The sequence below is a fragment of the Mastomys coucha genome, unplaced genomic scaffold (assembly GCF_008632895.1).
Source record: "Mastomys coucha isolate ucsf_1 unplaced genomic scaffold, UCSF_Mcou_1 pScaffold9, whole genome shotgun sequence".
NCBI classification, from domain to species: Eukaryota; Metazoa; Chordata; class Mammalia; order Rodentia; family Muridae; genus Mastomys; species Mastomys coucha.
The window spans coordinates 18,626,284-18,644,100 of record NW_022196915.1 but is presented as its reverse complement, the minus strand read 5'-3'; the positions used below and the strand labels follow the sequence as shown (position 1 = coordinate 18,644,100).

Sequence of the window (17,817 nt, the reverse complement as noted above, 5' to 3'; positions counted from 1 at the left end):
TTTGGTTTTTCGAGACAGGGTTTCTCTGTAGCATTGTTTTTATTAAATGGTGTGGTTGTTGTCTGGCAAATGTCTTACCAACCTAATTTTTTAGTGCTGGACATGTGTCGCAAAGCCTAGCCCTGCCTGCACTGCTCACCTTCTGAGGGAGCATTGGGAGAGCTTAAACAGAGGGCTTTGGACCCGAGCTGACCCAGGTTTGGAGCCTGCCTTTGCTACTGGCATCACTAATTATCCAGCATCAGGACACAGACACCTTTCTGCAGAGTAAGGGTATGGCCTGAATGCAAAGGGACAGTCCCCATGCTGAGAAGCATGTCAAAGCATGCTCACTGTCTGGGTCACACTCCAAGACCACAGGGCCAGGTTCTAGTCCACTCCTCCCCCTGCTGCTCCCTTGGCAGATGCATTTGGATGGTGTTCTGAAGAGGCTGAGTCACCGCATTGTACCAGATGGCTTGACTGGAGCACTGGCCTCTCCCACCCACGTCGCCTGGCCAGGGTAGAAAGCTTTCTGTCAGTTCCCCAAAGCTATGTTGGCATTACTGCTCGCACTACACCAGTAGGGGCCCCCACTAGGTGGCTTCCCACATCTTATCTCTCGCCCTGCAGCTGCTTGTCAGTGTCCCCCAGCGTACCCAGAACTCTTTAGGGAGTGGGGCTAGGGCTAGTCTTGCTCATCTTCTTACGTCTAACAGCTGTTAGATAAGATCTTTTCAGGGGGATGGAGAGATGATTCTGTAGTTAAGAACACTTGTTGCTAATGCAGAGCACCCAGGTTTGGTTCCCAGCACCCACAAACAGTTCATGGTCATCCTTAACCTCAGTTCCACAGGATCTGATGGCCTCTTCTGACTTCCTTGGACATGTACTAGACACATATATGATGCACACAAAAATACATAGGCAAAAAACACATTAAACAAACAAACAAACAAATAAACAAAAAGGTTTGTTCAAAGAATAAAGGAAGATTCTGCCTTGTCTCAAGGAGTACCCAGGACACTGTGTACTCAAGGAGCACTCTGCATGACCGAGAGAAGTCAGTACCATAAAGCCAACTTTCATCATCACGAGAAAGTCCTAACTTTGTACCTTTGCCTATAGGTAATTGCTGGGAAGAGTGACTTCCACACAAGGCCTGGGTATGCTAGGGCTAGGACATAGCTGGAGAGAAACCCTTAGGACAGTGGACCAGATGCTTGCAGGTGGCACAGGTACAAGGGAAGGGCAAAGTCATCAGAGGAAGTCGCCACTGCCACCTGCACTACCCCCATCTGCACCATTGCCACCTGCACCATTGCAACCTGTCATCTTCTACCAGGGCATACATTCTCAGGGCAGCAACACCCTCTCTGAGGGACTCCATGAGACCCCTTGTTACCTCTGCCCCTGGATCCTTGGTCTGGATCACAGATGGGCACCAAATGGAGTCATGGTTCTGAACCCTGACCAGATCCAGAATGTTTACGTGAAGAGCTTGCTCTTTTTTTTTTAAAGTTTTGTTTATTTATTATATGTAAGAATACTGTAGCTGTCTTTGGACACCCCAGAAGAGGGCATCAGATCTTATTACAGGTGGTTGTGAGCCACCATGTGGTTGCTGGGATTCCAACTCAGGACCCTTGGAAGAGCAGTCAGTACTCTTAAGTGCTGAGCCATCTCTCCAGCCCCCAAAGAGTTTGTTCTTTAGAAGTTCGGAGAGGGCCGGGTGGTGGTGGCGCATGCCTTTAATCCCAGCACTTGGGAGGCAGAGGCAGGCGGATTTCTGAGTTCGAGGCCAGCCTGGTCTACGGAGTGAGTTCCAGGACAGCCAGAGCTACACAGAGAAACCCTGTCTCTCGAAAACAAACAAACAAACAAACAAACAAACAAAAAAGAAGTTCAGAGAGGGTCAGCCCCTGAGAGAAGGCCACAGACAAAGCAGGATACCCCAGGAGGTTAGCTCAGAGCTCTCTGATGCTAGCCTGCTCTTGTTAAATGGGACCTTTTTAAATACATAATCACACTGAGCATGTCTGCATAGGCCTTGAAACCTTGCATTTCAAGCAAATTCCTAGGTGATGTGGAAGCCTGGGCCACAGCTGTAATTGCAGTAGCAGGATAATAACAGGCCAAGTGACCTCACCAAGAGAGGGCAGAGCAGTTGGGCAGAAGCCAGAATGCCTGTTCTGGGGGTATCAGAAAAGCCAGCACCTTGGGGATGGGTTGGGAGTCCATCCCTCACATGTCTCTGTTCTCCAGTCTTGCCCATCCCTCATGCTTTCCCTTTAGGCCAGTCTAAGGCCAGTCCCTTAAGTAAGGTGAGCATCTCTGTCCTCATCTCTGTCCTAAGAGGACCTTGTGGATGCTCTTGGCTGCTCAGGTATTAGAGTGAAGCCGAAGGCAGGTTCCAGCCAATCCTGTTGATCTGGTAGGAGACTCATTCATTTCTCACACATTAAAAAAATTGTATGTCCTGATGAGGTCATTGGGTGCCAGGGTCTGCACTGAAAGATGGCAGAGGTTAGCCCGCAACAGTGCTGGTCATGTGGTGTCGGTAACATTTGGTGTTAACCCACTGCAGAGGTAGTTTCCAGAAAACTAGTGGCTGATGAAAATGTTTCAGATAACTGGAGGATAGAAATGCAGCTGCAGACTGTGAGAGAAGACTTTGTTCGCCATGTTCGATTATATACTATGTATGGATGGAAACAATTTGAGGGATCTGAACGGAAAAGGTAATCAAGCCAAAAACTGGAGAGCTAGAACCGAGGTGAGAGCCACAGAAACAACTCATAAAAATCCCTGTTACGGCGATGACTCTGACCTCCAGCTGGTACACCAGCCGTGCCTCAGGCCTTCCTGGGGAAGACCCGCTTGTCCTGTCCACCACCACTGAGCAGCTCACTCACAACTGGAGTAGGTGCATGGCCACCGCCAGTGGTGCCCTCGGCCTGTCTTATACCTCTTCACCCTAGGCTCGCACTGTGACAATAACTACCTGTAACAGCCCTCCATTTAACCCTGGAAGAGTTTAAACTCAGATACCAAGAATGCACATTTAAATACACTTTCATCAGCATTTTTAAAAGCTGCAGGCAAGCCTATGTAATTTTGTGCATTTTCAAAAAAGTGACCTCACATCATGAATATGTCAGAAAAGATTGTCTCTGCCTGATTCATCTGTTGACAGATGAAAAAATATTCTAAACAAAAGTGTGTGTGAGCATTGTGTGAGTGTGTGTGTGTCTGTGTGTCTGCATGTGCATACAGGTACCCAAGAGGCCAGAAGAGGGCATTGGATCCCCTGGAGCTGGATTTATAGGCGGCTGTGAACTACATGGCATGGGAGCTGGGATCCAAACTCAGGCTGTTTGCAAGAGCAGTGCGGGGTCTAGATGGTGAACCATCTCTCTAGTTCCTCACATTCCCCAACCCCGGTACTGGGGATTGATTCTTGGATCTTGAATGGGCTAGGCAATACACTGAGCTATGTCCTAAGCATCAAACTTTCATATGAGTGTAAGTGCTACAGGGAACATCTGAAGTAGACATTACTGCCACCCCTCACTAGTCTGAGTGGGGCCTTGTAGTCCACAGTGGTGATGCTGTGGGTCTGCAGATCCCACTTGGGTGGGGCCAGGTAACTAACACAGGTATAAATTCTCCTCCTTAGGAAGTAAAGGGAATCACATGCCGATCCCTGAGGCCAGCTGGAATTGTGGACACACAGAGCAAGCCCCCCTCACACTGGCACCCTTAAGTATTTTGGACCTTTGGGTTATACTAAGCAGTTTCTACCACAGCCATGTAACAGCGGGAGGGATCAGAGGAAACATTGTCCCGAATGGCCATGCCACATGGGCCTCAAGGGGCAGAAGCATGGTGTTTGCTGATTGCCCTCATGACATGGCCAGCTAGGCCCAGATACAAACTTCACTGACAGTATTTCAGCGGGAGTGGGGACGCAGGGTCCCTTCGTAGTCTTGTTGTTCCTCTCCCTCTGCTTCTCAGGTTGCTCTCTGACTAATGGATGTCCTATCAGCCATGGCTCCATTGTCTTTCACAGGTCAAGCTGTTGAACTCACAAGGGGAAGCTGAGAGTCATCAGGTGACTCACTGCCTAGCATGTCCCAGGCATCTCAGGGAATGGAATGGACCTTGTGAATTATGACACTGCTTTCTGCTCGACAACACAGCTACCTCCAAAGTGCTTTCCTTTCCTGCTCTGATCCTGGCTCAGGAGAAGAGACCCTTCCCCAGCTCTCCACTGGCTTTCAAGGCTGGAGACAATCCTTGTGCAATTGGATCTTGGTTCTTAGCCTGGTTGCCTGCAAGAGCCCATCTCACTCTCATGGGTCAAATATGAGGTGGGGCACAAAGAGCAAATGTCTGTGTTTTAACATACATAGTAGGCAAACCAGGCCTGCACATACTTGAGATTCACTGGTGTAGTCCCTGGCTGCTGGAAGTAGAGCCAGCAGAGCAGATTTAGCCTCTCAGGCTGCATTCCAGAGCTCCTGAATCCAGCTCTGCCTGCCAACCCACTACTGCATGTCACAGGGGTGTTGAAGGTTGAGGATCCCTGCTCTGGCTAACCTTGAGAGCCGACTTTGAATAGGGTTGCCATAGCATCTTCAGAGCATCTGTAGTGCCCAGGATCCTGTACTTCAAACAAGCCTTCTGGGTGCTTGGATGCACCATAAGCATTAAGTGTTAAGTCAGATGGGCACTTTGTAGGTTGCATTTAGCTCTCCGGTGTCCTGGGATGAGACACTGGGCAGCTTCAGCTCTTTAGTACTACTGTGGATTCTGCAGTAGGCATCCACCAGTGTGCTCTCAAGGGGTTGGGAGGTGGCCAGCTTTAAGACTGGCAGCCTTTAAATGTTTGCAATTTAGATGTCCTTTCCAGGTCTGGTCCAGAAATTGGCAGACTCTGAGTCTACCACAATGGATAAGAGCTTAACTTTGGCATCAAACAGGCTGTTGGGTCACATGGCACCAATCCATTCCCCTTTCTACACCTCCATTTTCCTCATTCATAAAATGAAATCTACTGAACAGATCTGTGACGCAGATAAGGAAGTAAAAACTTATTGGGGGAGTCTCTACTACATATTGCATGCTTACTGAAAGCTTACTAGAGTTTTGCCTCTCTGTCTGGAGACATTTGTTCTGAGATAGGGTCTCACAGTGCAGCTCAGGCTGTCCTTAAACTCACAGTTCTCCTGCCCCATCCTCCTTCACTGAGAGCTGGAGTCACAGGCATGTACCATCATGTCTAGCCCCAGAGCCTGTCTTTTGGCTTCTTTTTTCCTCTACTATATTTTTCTATTTTAGTCTTTCATTATTGGTAACCCCATTGAATATCCTCTATGTAAACTGATCTACAGCTGCAATTCTAGAGGAGATGTGGAACCTAGCCAGGGGACTGACAAAAACCATGGTGGTACAGGATCTGGGTGAAGGTCAGGAGGACATACCCTGGTTAGGGAGTCAAGGAGGAGCTGGGAAACTGGAGGCATGGGACAAGGGACACCAGAGGCAGAGGTCTCCCAGCCCTGGCAGGGAAGCTCAGGTCTCCACATCGCATACAGTGCTTACTATGCGGTGTCTCTTGTTTTCCCACCCAGTAGAATGGGGTTGGAGTCGGGGGAGGCGGGGCGGGGGTCGTCACTGTCACCTTGGATAGAGGGATCTGATTGCAAGTGTGAGCTCTGGTTGCATCGACTGCACTCACTGCTAGTGGCCAGCAGAGAGCGCTGTCGACCTCCACATAGAGCTGGTAACTGAGAATCCCAGGATGGAGAGCCCAAAAGTAAATGCTTCACTTGAAGCAAAGAGGTTTCTTGACTGGCAGAGACCGTTCAGTGTGGAAACTAAGATGCACCATCTTACCATGCACTAGTTACCATGGAGGCAAGAAATGGCCAATGAAGTGGTCTATCCAACATATATGTACACATTCAAGCTTGTTTACATCAAACACACCTGTATCTGTGTCCACTTGTACCTCCAACTCCCTGTGCACACATGTATACCACAAGTATATATGTTTGAAACACACTTGCACACAAGCACATGACCATTGCAAGAAACATTTATGACACATGGATCACACACATACAACCTATAGAACCAACATATGCCCCAGAGAAAAAAATAAGTACTGTATCATAATGTATGCATATAGGTACATTACATGTACTTGTCACATCAAACACACAACATATACCATATATATACACATTATACTCCTGCATGCCATACATAGTAACATCTATACTTGTGCCCAGTAATCATGCCATAAAATGCACCAAGTTTGAACTGTACACACAGCACATCCATGCACTACATAATAAATGCACAACACGTGCACATGTGTCTTACATACAGTGCACTTACAGCACACATGAAACAGTACAATACTTATAACACATATAACATATACACTGGTACTATACACACAAAGGCGCATAATAATATGAAACACTGTCCCAGCACAATGCACATGCACACTACATAAAGACAAGACAAACACACACCATAACACACAACAGTTCCACACAATACATTCCTCAATGCACAATAAATATACTATATATGTATGTACAGTATACATCCACAGCTTGAAAACACACATAGCATCATATCAATATAGCTCACACTTGTTCCTATCATACCACACACACAACCTGCAGATACCAAACCCCAAACTACTACACACATGTACTACCCACATCACACTTCCACTTAATATACATAGCATAATGTACACTTAACACACAGTGCACACACAGGTCATATGTGCACAAGCACACGTGTGCATATGCAGGGTGCTTTGGAGACATAGTCACACACCCACCCACACACACATACACACACACTCCCCACCCCCCCCCCACACACCCAACACACCCCATTCCCCTCCCACACACCCAAAGCCAGAGTTTCTTGTTCACAGAATGAAGATGTTCACTCTTGCTCTCAGCCAGTGAGAACATGCATGGTATGAATGGCTAAGCTGTTCCCTCATCCAGTAGCCGTTTCTGTATGGGGTGGTGTGTGCTGGATGCTGGGACATGCAGTGCACAGCTGCTCTTGACCTTCTGCAGACTCAACACAGCAAGGGAAGCAGGCACTGCAGAAATGAACACACCCAGAGCCATGTAGTGTCTGCTCTACAAGGTGCTGCGCATTCCAAGACATCCCGAAACCAGAGTAGGGCAGGAGTTTCCTCGGCAGAACTTTTAAAGCCAAGGTGTGAAGTCAGCATAGTAGAGCTGGCACTGTGTGCTCCCAGGTGAGTGTTCCAGGACACACAACCTAAGGTGGCCCGTGCTCCCAGGTGATCAGCACACCTGTGCACTCGAGTGCCTCAGAGGCCTGGCCAAGAGGGGTCAGGGGTCCGGAGAGTCCTGGCCCTACTCCTAGTTATCCCACACATGTCATTTTGCTTTCGGGGTAGAAGAGCTGTTTGCTTTCCAGAAAGCATAATGGGCTGTGGAAAGAGTCATGGCTTCTAGGGCAGGGCCCTAGACCACTCTAGAAACCCAACCTCATTGCTTCTGGATGTGAGCAGGCAATCTTTTGTCTGTCTCTGTGGCTATCCATGGTGGAGGGGGACCAGGGACTAGAGAATGAGCCACTGTCTCCCTGAGCACAAAGCTGCATGTCACATACACCTTGCGGCTTGCATCCTGGGGTGGGGCGCCCTGCAAGCTGAGTTGTAGGCAGTGCAGCACATGAACTCTCAGGCATTGGAACTGTTTCTTTTTTGTAGGGACCAAGGAGAGTAGCAGGAAGTGATGCTACAGGTTCCCCTGGCACTTAAATGCCAGAGTTCAAATTTCTCCTTTGACACACTAGCTGTATGACAGTGGGCAAGCTGCAGGGCCTCTCTGTGCCCTACTTTCAACTGTACAAACCAGACGTAAGGCTAACACTCACACAGTGCAAGCAGACTTTTCTAGGGCCTTATGGGTTGCACAGGGAAGGCTCGTAGATTAAAACTAGGCACATGGGGGCTGGAGAGATGGCTCAGCGGTTAAGAGCACTGACTGCTCTTCCAGAGGTCCCGAGTTCAGTTCCCAGCAATCATATGGTGGCTTGTAACCACGTGTAATGGGATCGGAGGCCCCCTTCTGGTGTGTCTGAAGACAGCTACAGTGTACTCATATACATTCAATAAATAAACCTTAAAGAAAAAAGGCACATGGCAAGAAGTACATAAGCATTTATTGCAATGCTTGCATCTGCTTCTTTGACCCCAGATAAAGGTAAACACTAATAATAACCCAACGTGAAAACTGTACTGGAATCAGCATGAGAGACAGAAGGTGCCTCGAAGCTTCGGCTCCCATCTCACAATGAAAGCAGTGTGACCTAGGGGGACTAAAGGCGGGACTGGGAAAAGAATGAACGAATGAGACCTTCTCTCCCGTGGGACTCGTTAGTAGCATATCAGCGACTCTGGCTCTTCTTTGACTGAGCAGGTCTGAGATGGGATTTGAGAATCTTCAATTTATGCACTTCATTGGCAAGGCTGAAATCTGGCCCCAGGCACCCCATCTTAAAGCAGCACTGTCCCAAGGATAGGAGAGGCAGACTGCAGAGTTGTCAGCTGGGACTTTACTACCACTGGGTCACACGCTTAGACCGGAGAAGAGATTGCAGGGCCCTTACTTACAGTGGGTGCCTCGCCTCGGGCAGGACTCTCCTCAGGGGCAGGCTGGCACTGAGTGGCTTGTTGAGGCCATCTGAGTCCAGGCTGAGCGGGGTCAGTGTTTCTTCTTCGGATTCCTCCCCATCTTCCACAGTCCTCCAGTCCTTCTCAAGGGCTTGCTCACCCCGCCTCCTGCTCATGTGTTTGATGAACTGGTAGCTGCCCTGTCTCCTGCCCTGGCTTTGATTCCTCCTAGCTCTGGGTGAGGCCACAGCCACCAGCAATTGATCCTCCTGCAGGGAGATGAAGGGTGGCAGGCCATCTAAGAAACTGTATTCCTCACCTTCAGTCTCAGCCTCCAGAACCCACTCCTGAGAGTCCCCAAAGTCCAGGCGATGCTCCGTGTCAGGGCTGTGTTTGTTAGCCTGGGCTGTGACAGCCTGGTGTAGGGTGGGCGGGGGAGGATGCAGCATGATCGCCATCATCAGGACACATCCCAGAGTCAGAAAGAGTAGGAGGAACTGAAGCCTGGAACGTCCACTCCTGGGTCGCTTCCTCAGGAGCATGTTGCAGCCACTCTCCCGAAGCAACAGGTCCTGATCAAGTTTGCTTTCTCCTTGCTATCCAGGTACCTTCAAGCTTATAACTGAACCTGGGCTGTTCATTCCAGCTGAAAGGCTTTTTTGCCAGTCACCTGCTCCTTTTATCCCACCAGACATTTGCTAACAGCATTTGTAAGACTCACTGCCCTCTAGAATCAGAAAGTTACCGGAGCCTGGGGTCCTGGGTCCTCTCTGAGTGTTAGCTGTCTTCTGAGAAGGGTCTTCGGTTGTTGGCTCCCCTCTCACTCTGCTCTTGTCCATCCTGCTCTAGTGATTAGCCCCATGTTCTTTCCTCCTCTGCGTGAGTGGTCAGGTTCTACAGGCTGTCTGGGGCAAGTTGCTGGGAATTCAGTCAAGCCAAGATGACAGACATCCTCCTTTGGATGCCTTGAGTCAGGTCAGAGCAACAGTTGCAAAGCCGGCAGGCTCTGTCCCGGTTTCCTTTCACACATACCTCCAGCTCTGCAGGAACTCTCTGCCAGACACAACGGGAGAAAAGCTCGCTTCTCTCTCCTGGTCCTAATGCCCTCGCTTCTCCAGGCTTTGCACAACCACACAGAGTCACCCCCAAGAGCTGTCCAAAACAGCACCCTCCCAGGAGTTCAGACTTGAGCACCATTCATAGGGACGCATCTTCTCCCCACCCAGAAGAGCAGGAAGGAGAATTCCCTCCTGGTTTGGACAGGCTGCCAAGGTGACGCAGATGCCAGGAGCCAGCTGTCTGTCAGCACCTTCAATCTCCCTAGGCAATCTGCCCAGCTCCTTCCTGGGGCCCCACTAGCCTTTCCTTTCAAAAAGTGAGAAGCTGAGGGAACCTTTGTAAATCTGGCTCCCTGGCTCCCTCAGAAGCATCTGGAGGCTGATGGAGGAGAGGCATGCTTCAAGCTCTTTCAGTCTTCAAACTCCATTTAGCTCATATACACATAATGAGCAGCTGCTGTATGCCCCTGAACTGTTCCCTGGACCAGCAGTGTAACAGAGAATGAAGTCAAGCTGGGACCTCCAGGTGCTTACATGACAATGAGGGAGATGAAGAGATGGTGGGTTAGTGTCTGGAGGTCAGACTATGTCAAGGGCCAAGGGGTGAGGGGAATGAGGCAGAGATGGGAGCTATGGAGGAATATAGGCTCGGGGGGGGGGGTAAAAATCAATCTGAAGTGCCACTGTGTTTTTCCTAGAAGAGCCAGCATCTGTGTAATGGGGAGAGCCAGACAGAATGAATAACAAAGGCGAGGTTCTGAAAGGAGTGGGTCTGGTATGTGGTACATGGCTCCTGTGATGGAGTCAGGATAGGAGAGGACTGCACAAAGGGAGATAGGAAGGGCGTGGTTGGAGCGCAGGCAAAAGGAGACAGGACAGGAGGCAGAGCATAGTGGGAGGTGGATTACTGAGAAGTAAGGCATGCTGGGAGATGGAGCATGATGGGAAGTGGGGCACAATGGGGGTTGGCACAGGGTAGCAGGCAGAGCATGGTGGGAGATGGAGTGCAGTCAGAGGCAGAACAATGGGAGGGAGCATGGAGAAATGGGGGTGAAGGAAAATGGACATGGAACCTGGTTGTGTGATAGACACATGTACCCAGAAAAGGAACCCATAGCAGACCAAAGTAATGACTGCACCGAAGTTGTTTGGTGGGTCAATTGGGGTTACTATGGGAATGAGTGTGGGTCAGGGGTTACATGAGGAGGGATGGTGCAGAAAAGCATGAGGAGGGATGGTGCAGAAAGGCAGCAGCAGTGTTGAAAAGCACACCCACCCCGGGTGATAGTTCACGAAAGCTGTGACCCCAAGCTCTCTGCACAACCTGCAGACAGCTGAGTGGTCCCACGAATCTCTGCAGCTCTGCAGCTCAGTCTCCCTCTCAGGGACTACAAAGCAGGGGAGAGGTCTCTGAGAATCTTCTGGTTTCCACTTCCCAGACATGTAACCCTTTGCTCACCTCCTGAGCTTTTCCCTCCCTCCCTGGGGAAAATTTCAATTTATAATGAGAAGTGGAACATTATAGGAGGTAGAGCATCATGGGAGTTGAAGCACCCTGGCGGTAAAGCAGGGTAGAAAGTGGAGTGATGGGACGGCAGATCACTCACTATGGGAGATGACAGAGCAGGGGTGGAAGACATCTTGGTAGGGTACAGAAGGGACCTTGGCTTTCCCTCTGAGTGGCATGAGACCTGTGGGCAGAAGAGAGACCTCTGACTTGGGTTTTAACTGAATCCCTCTACCTGTTGGGTCGAGATTACAAAAGGCAGAAGCAGAGAAATGGATCACTGGTGAAGCTCAGAGTGAATTCAGCAGAGACAATGAGAACTGAGCGGTGATAGATAGATGGACTTTAGAAAGAACCTACAGTGTATGCTGAGAAAGCTGGCTTGTGGGGGAGAGGAAGGTCACGGAAGGGTTCCCTAAGAAGTCGTAAGTCTAAGGTCGCCATCACCTAAGCGAGGAAGGCAGGAAGCAGGAGGAAGGAGGTGAATAGTATTATATTACCTGGGGACATGTGACATTGGCAAGGTCAGGTAATGGCCAAGGAAAGATAAAGTGTTGGCTGTGCCCGCTCCATTTCCTGGATGGTAGCACACAGGCCTGGCTTATAGCTCTGATGCTACATATCCAGCCACATGTAGATGGTGATTGAGTCTGAGATCTGAGGTCACTAAGAGCAGGCAACAGAGAGAAGGGGATTGTTCTAGTTTCCCATCTGTTCCTGTAATAAAATAGCTTGATAGAAAGCAGCTTAGTGGAAAAAGGAGTTTATTTAAATTTACAGTTCCAGGTTACAGTTCATCGTGGTGAAGAAGTCAAGGAGTAAGCTTCAAATGGTCATATCACATCCAGTCAAGAAGAAATAAATAAATATACACATGCTGGCTTGCCTGTGCTAAGTTAGATTTACTTAAAAAGCTCAGTACCTCTTGAATAGGGAATAGTGCTACCTACGGGCTGTGGCCTGGGTCTTCCGACATCAATTAATTAAGACACTCTCCCACAGACATTCCCCAGGCCAACTCAACATAGACAGTCCTTCACTGAGATTCTTTCTTCAGATGATCCCAGGAAAAGTCAAGTTGACAATTAAGATGAACCATCACAGGGATGGAGACGGCTGGGCCATCTTGGTGAAGGGTAGTTGACCCTAGTGACTGCTGTGAGCTGCATTTCTTTTGATGGATGGGGGAGTGACGTGGGTGACATTGCCACTGGGGGATTCTTGAAGTGAGTTTGATCGTTATTTTCCGTTTTGATTTTGACCTTAGAATGTGAGCTTTTTCAGGTAGAAATGTTTCTACTTTTGACTCAGTTGGTTCTCTGTCTCTGTCTCTCCCTCCCTCCCTTTCTCCCTCTCTCTAACACAACAGGATATATGTAGATGTTCCCTCAATAGCCCAGTGCTGACACAGTGCCTAGACCTCAGAGTGTAGGGTTTGATCCTTGGTCTCCACATCTCCAATCTCAGACTGCCAGAGTTGGGTGGGGTCAGGGAAGCTTGTATGCCTTTCAAGTTCAAGAGATCAGGAACCTGGGGCATATAGTGTTGAATTTCTGAGATATGTTGAGGTTAACAAGAATGTTGCAACCCAAGGTCCCAAATGTAGACCAAATGTTGCAATGGAAGGCTCAGAGGGCTGCAACACCATCCTCTGGACAGAGCTTTCATTTGCCTGCTCCTCTCCTGCATTGCTCACTTCAAACTCTAAATTAACCTTCCCAGTCCAGGGTTTTATCTGCTTCCTTAGCCAAAATGCTACGTGGTGTCTTCCCTCAGAAATCCACTCATGCGGCCCACTATTTCACATCCGTGTTTCATGCGATTTGTACACCAGAGCTTCCCTCTTTTCTACATCCCAGAGCCCCTCTGCTCATGCACAGCACTCTCTGGCCTCTTCCCTGCTCTCTTTGGGAATATAGCTCCTCTTAACACCTGACAAGTTAAACATTCAGATGTTTGGAATGTTGGGTGCTCTCACCCACCTGTATAAGATATACGCTCATCAAAGACAGTGGTTGACTAGTTTCTGGCTGTTTTTATTTTTTGTGACCAAAACTACTTCTATATGGAAACATTGCTCCATAGGGAATGTGGAGTCAGTTTGGCATGATTTCATACAGCCCATAATCATGGGATGACATTTTAAGGCTGGCTTCCTAGGTTCTCCAAAATAGACAGCAAACTCAGAAAATGCTTGTACCTCTCTGCGCTACTGTTCAGGGCTGCAGTAGACGGTGTTGGTGTGTCTGCCACCGCCGAAGAGCTAAGTCACCTTACCCCAGGCTCAGATCCCTCTAAGTGCCTGGGACATTGATTTAATGGGTTCCTGAGGGTTCTGACAAGGCTTCACTACAGTGTTAAAGGGGTTCCATGGTCTAAGCTTCTTAGCACCACTCTAGATTAGAGGGAGCTGGAAACTTTCTGAATCCCGGGATCCATCGTGCTACCATCTCTGTTCTGTGTGTCCCTGACACAGGGCTCATAGGGCATCACACTGTTGCCCTCACACACCTCCTCCTAGCCTGGCCCTCCTTTCTTCTCCAGACACCAGCAGTGTGCCTTCAGTCCATAGTCCTGGCCTTGGCTTTGGTTCCCTTGTAGCCAGAGTCTTCCTTTTAGAGGTCCCCTGGACATAGAACCAAGCATCTCTCTTTCCCTGTCCACCATAGTTAAAACTAACGAAGCCCTGGATTCCACAAATACACAACAAAAATCCTACTAGCCATCTGCTTCCCCTGGCCCCAGAAACAGGAGAACTCGCTGGGGTTCCTATGGACCAGCACCTCAGTGTTGCCCTGCCTGAGTTCTCTGGGGCACTAGGGCCTGAAACTTGGTCCCTGCCCCTTCCCTCCATCATCTGGTGGGAAGTTCAGCATCTGTCCTCTCCTCTCTTTTTCCCTAAGAAGGAATGGGCCTTGTCCTCTTAGATGTTAAGGACTTACCTCCTCCTCCTCCTCCAGATCTGGGTTGGGACCTTCACAGGAAACACATGCTTTGGATGATCAGATAAAATGCTCTCAGGAGTTTCTAGTTCAATATGAGGTGTCCTTACAGAGGGGACAGTTGGGGAAGAGACACAGCATGGGGAACCAGGAGAGACTCTCTTGCATGCTGAAATGGAGCTTGAGCATAGAACCTCAAAGCCCACCCCACAGTGACGCACTTCCTCCAACAAGGCTACACCTACTCCGACAAGGCCACACTTCCTAATAGGGCCACTTCCCAGGGACCAAGCATACTCATACCATCACAGACATCACAAAATCCAAGCTGATGGGGAGATGAATTTGTGAGCATGCAAAGCTTAGCACTGGGAGGGGGTGGAGAGGAGACCTTCCCTCTCTTCTTCTCACCTTCCTACCAGCTGTAGCTCACACAGTGATGTGGGGTGGTGGGGATGGGTGCGAAATTTCAGGTTCAGCCAGGAAGAGCAACCATCCCCTGGATGGTGGACTGGGCCAGCTCCTGGTATGTCATTTGCAGTGTGTTCCCCTGTGCAAAGTCAGGCTGTCTCTGAAGAAAGGCTAAAAATGTGGGTTTCTTTGAAAGCTTTTGAAAGAGTTTTTCTGACAGCAAAGGAAAGTGTTTTTCCTCAGTTCTTGATAGAGTATACAAGTGGAAAACAATGCTGATGACAGAGGTTTGCTAATAACCAGAAGTAAGGAAGGCAGAAGGGAGGGGTCTTCTGATTATGTAAGAATTGAGCAAACAGGAACACCTCATAAAAATACAGGAAAGCCATGGAGCTTCAAAGGAATTTACTGAATAAACATCGGTCCCCAGGAGATGCCCCAATTGCAGGGAGTAATGCTTGATTCCAGGAAACATCCCACCTGCAGTGAGAGGCAGATCTCTCACCACCCCTTCTACAAGCAAAAGGTATCTCCTCACCTGGGGCACAAAGGGCAATGAACACAAAGAACAATGAGCTCCACCAATGAGAGATAACTAACTCATGCTGTAAACTAAAACCTATGCTCTGAAAGAGTACAAAGAGTTTGTGCTTTTGTTCCTCAGGGTCGCCTCTGTCCTGATTGTGGGATGACCCCAGTATACTGGATCATTAAACATTAAACCTCTTGCTTATTGCATCGATCTTAATCTCTGTGTCTTTGTGAATGGGACATCCTGGACGTAAGACTCAGCTCTCCAAAGCTTACAATTATAGAGGACACAAACTTGGGCTGTGCAGAGAACTCTGTTTACCTTTGAGAGTGCCAGTTTGTGTATAGATGGTTGTGTACCCCGAGGGCTGAGAGGTGTTATGGGAGCATCTTGAACTCATTGAATGGGTTGGAGGTACCACACAGTGGTGGCTCATGCCTTTAATCCCAGCACTTGGGAGACAAAGGCAGGTGGATTTCTGAGTTCGAGGCCAACCTGGTCTACAGAGTGAGTTCCAGGATAGCCAGATAGCCAGGGCTATATAGAAAAACCCTGTCTTGAAAAAAACAAGGAGAGAGAGAGAGAGAGAGAGAGAGAGAGAGAGAGAGAGACCTGGAGGAACTCTGGAGACATTGACACGAGATTCTAGATGTGAAGTTTCTGCAACTGGTTCTAGTTTGCTTGGCAACACTATGAGGTCTGGCTCTCAGTCCGAACACTGTGTGATCCTACACAAGTCTTTTAATCTTTTATTCGCATGAGGAATTGCCACCACCTCCATAGCACTTTCAGTACTGATGCCACAGATATTGCTTGGAATATTATTACAGGACAGTGTGTTGTGAGTAGCTGGCCCTGCCACCTGAGACCATACTGAAGTTTCAGCTCATGCTGCCTCTGAAGGCCATGTCTAGGTCTGTGACCATGCAGCAGCAGGGGTCTGTATCAATGTCTGTGGGTCATATTCCCACTAAAGAAGGTTATCTGGACATCCCTGATCTGGGCAGCTATCTGGGACCATGTAGATGCCCAAGGGCTGTGCAGAGCTGGTCCTGTGCCTCATTGATTGCTGCACCTCTCCTGGGCAGCACAGCACAGTAGAGCTGACCCTAGTGCTGGGGGCGTAGGTAAGCCTGCCCTGAGAGTGTGAGCTGGGGAGGAGCTGGTCCTCCTACTTGTTTGCTATGAGGTGGCATGGGTGGCATGGGCCCTCTCCTCCTGGCCCCTTGCCACCTGCTGTAGTAGGGGGATGGGCAACACAGTGGAATTGTTGGATGGCGATGGCATGGGTGAGCCAGCCCCAAGGGTGTGAGGGCAGGAGAGCTGGCCCAGCCCCTCACTGGCTGCAGCACTTGGGAGAGTGACCCCCTTTCCTATACTGGCTCTGGTGGATGAGTGAGCCAGTCCTGAGGGCATGAGAGCAGGAGAGCTGATGCTGCCTGTTTTGGCTGCAGCATTGGGTAGGTTGGCTGGGGACGTGGTGGAGAACTCACCCTGATGGTGCTAGTATGAGAGAGCCAGCAGGCTGACCAATTCAGCTATCACTCAGGCCCAGGCTTTGGGTTGGCCAGACTCAACATCTACTTCATTCTGTGAACTGCTGGAGTGTGTGAAAGGGCCAGTTCTGCTGAACCAAAGCTTCAGGATCTCCATGTCACCGGGCAACAACAGGATATCTGAGAGGAGTCCCAGTGAGGATAGTGCAGCAAAAGCCAGAGGCCTCAAACCAGACCAATGACTCACTGCCATGCACATTTACAAGTAAGATGTGTGGACAGAGAGGTACACTGTGGGACACTGTGACACACTACAGCTTCCACAATGATGTGTTTCCTATGCTTTGATTTGTTTTGTTTATTTTTGTTTTTTTATTGGGGGGGTAAATTGGGATGGAAGGCAGCTATAAAGAGATGGGAAGATGAGTGGAACTAGCGTACATGATGGGAAACTCACAAAGACTCAATAAAAGTTTGAAAAAATAAAATTTAAACCACACTTGTCTTGTCTTTGGGCCTCTCTCCCAGCCAGCAGGGACTTACTAGGTTGATGGACATTCTCCTGCTTGTGTGAAACAGCTGTGCTGGTGTGTGTCTACCTGGCTCACAGTGGGGAACAAAGGATACGGAAGTAAATGCATTGAATCATAACACTTTCCCATTTCCACGAATAAATACTGCCACGCAGGCATTGTTATTTATTTCAGGCCACTGATAAATGAATGCAGGGTTGGGAAATGATGTACACCCACCAGTTTGTAGACTTTCAGTTATATAAAAGTAATTAACCTCAGGATGATAGGTAGGTATAAAATAAAAAAAGAATAAAGAATTTGGGGTAGCCATTATATTTTGGAATAGCTTATTTAAGGATAACCTCACAAATACATTTTTAATCAATATATATAACAACTAGCTAGCAAACCAACCAAACAAAAACCAACCCTCCAAAAAAGGATCATAAAAAAAAACCCCATTGGCTCTCGAGAGTTAATACCAATTGGATCAACACAGCCCAGTACTAGGCTCAGCAATGATTAGTGCTGTTATCTATTAATAATGTCTGCTAAGGCACAGAGTTGGGAGGGGTGGGTAAAGGACAAATGTGCCACATAGTACCTGCCACATGTAGTGATTCACGAAAATAGGTAGTAAAGTTGTTGGCGGTGTGTGTGTGTGTGTGTGTGTGTGTGTGTGTGA

General features: G+C 48.7%; 1 protein-coding gene across 4 annotated transcripts in view; it reads right to left on the bottom strand.

Moving 5' to 3' along the window:
* Galnt15 (polypeptide N-acetylgalactosaminyltransferase 15) overlaps nucleotides 1-9,883 on the bottom strand; it is a 29,265-nt gene extending 19,382 nt beyond the window's left edge. For 2 of the 4 annotated variants that reach the window (XM_031362445.1, XM_031362446.1), the window contains exon 1: nucleotides 8,672-9,883. In XM_031362445.1, coding sequence (XP_031218305.1) covers nucleotides 8,672-9,213 — 542 coding nt within the window. In that variant the 5' untranslated portion in view covers nucleotides 9,214-9,883. The remainder of the gene's footprint in view (nucleotides 1-8,671) is intronic. The other 2 variants (XM_031362447.1, XM_031362448.1) reach the window with 2 other exon arrangements.
* Nucleotides 9,884-17,817: the final 7,934 nt, after the last annotated feature.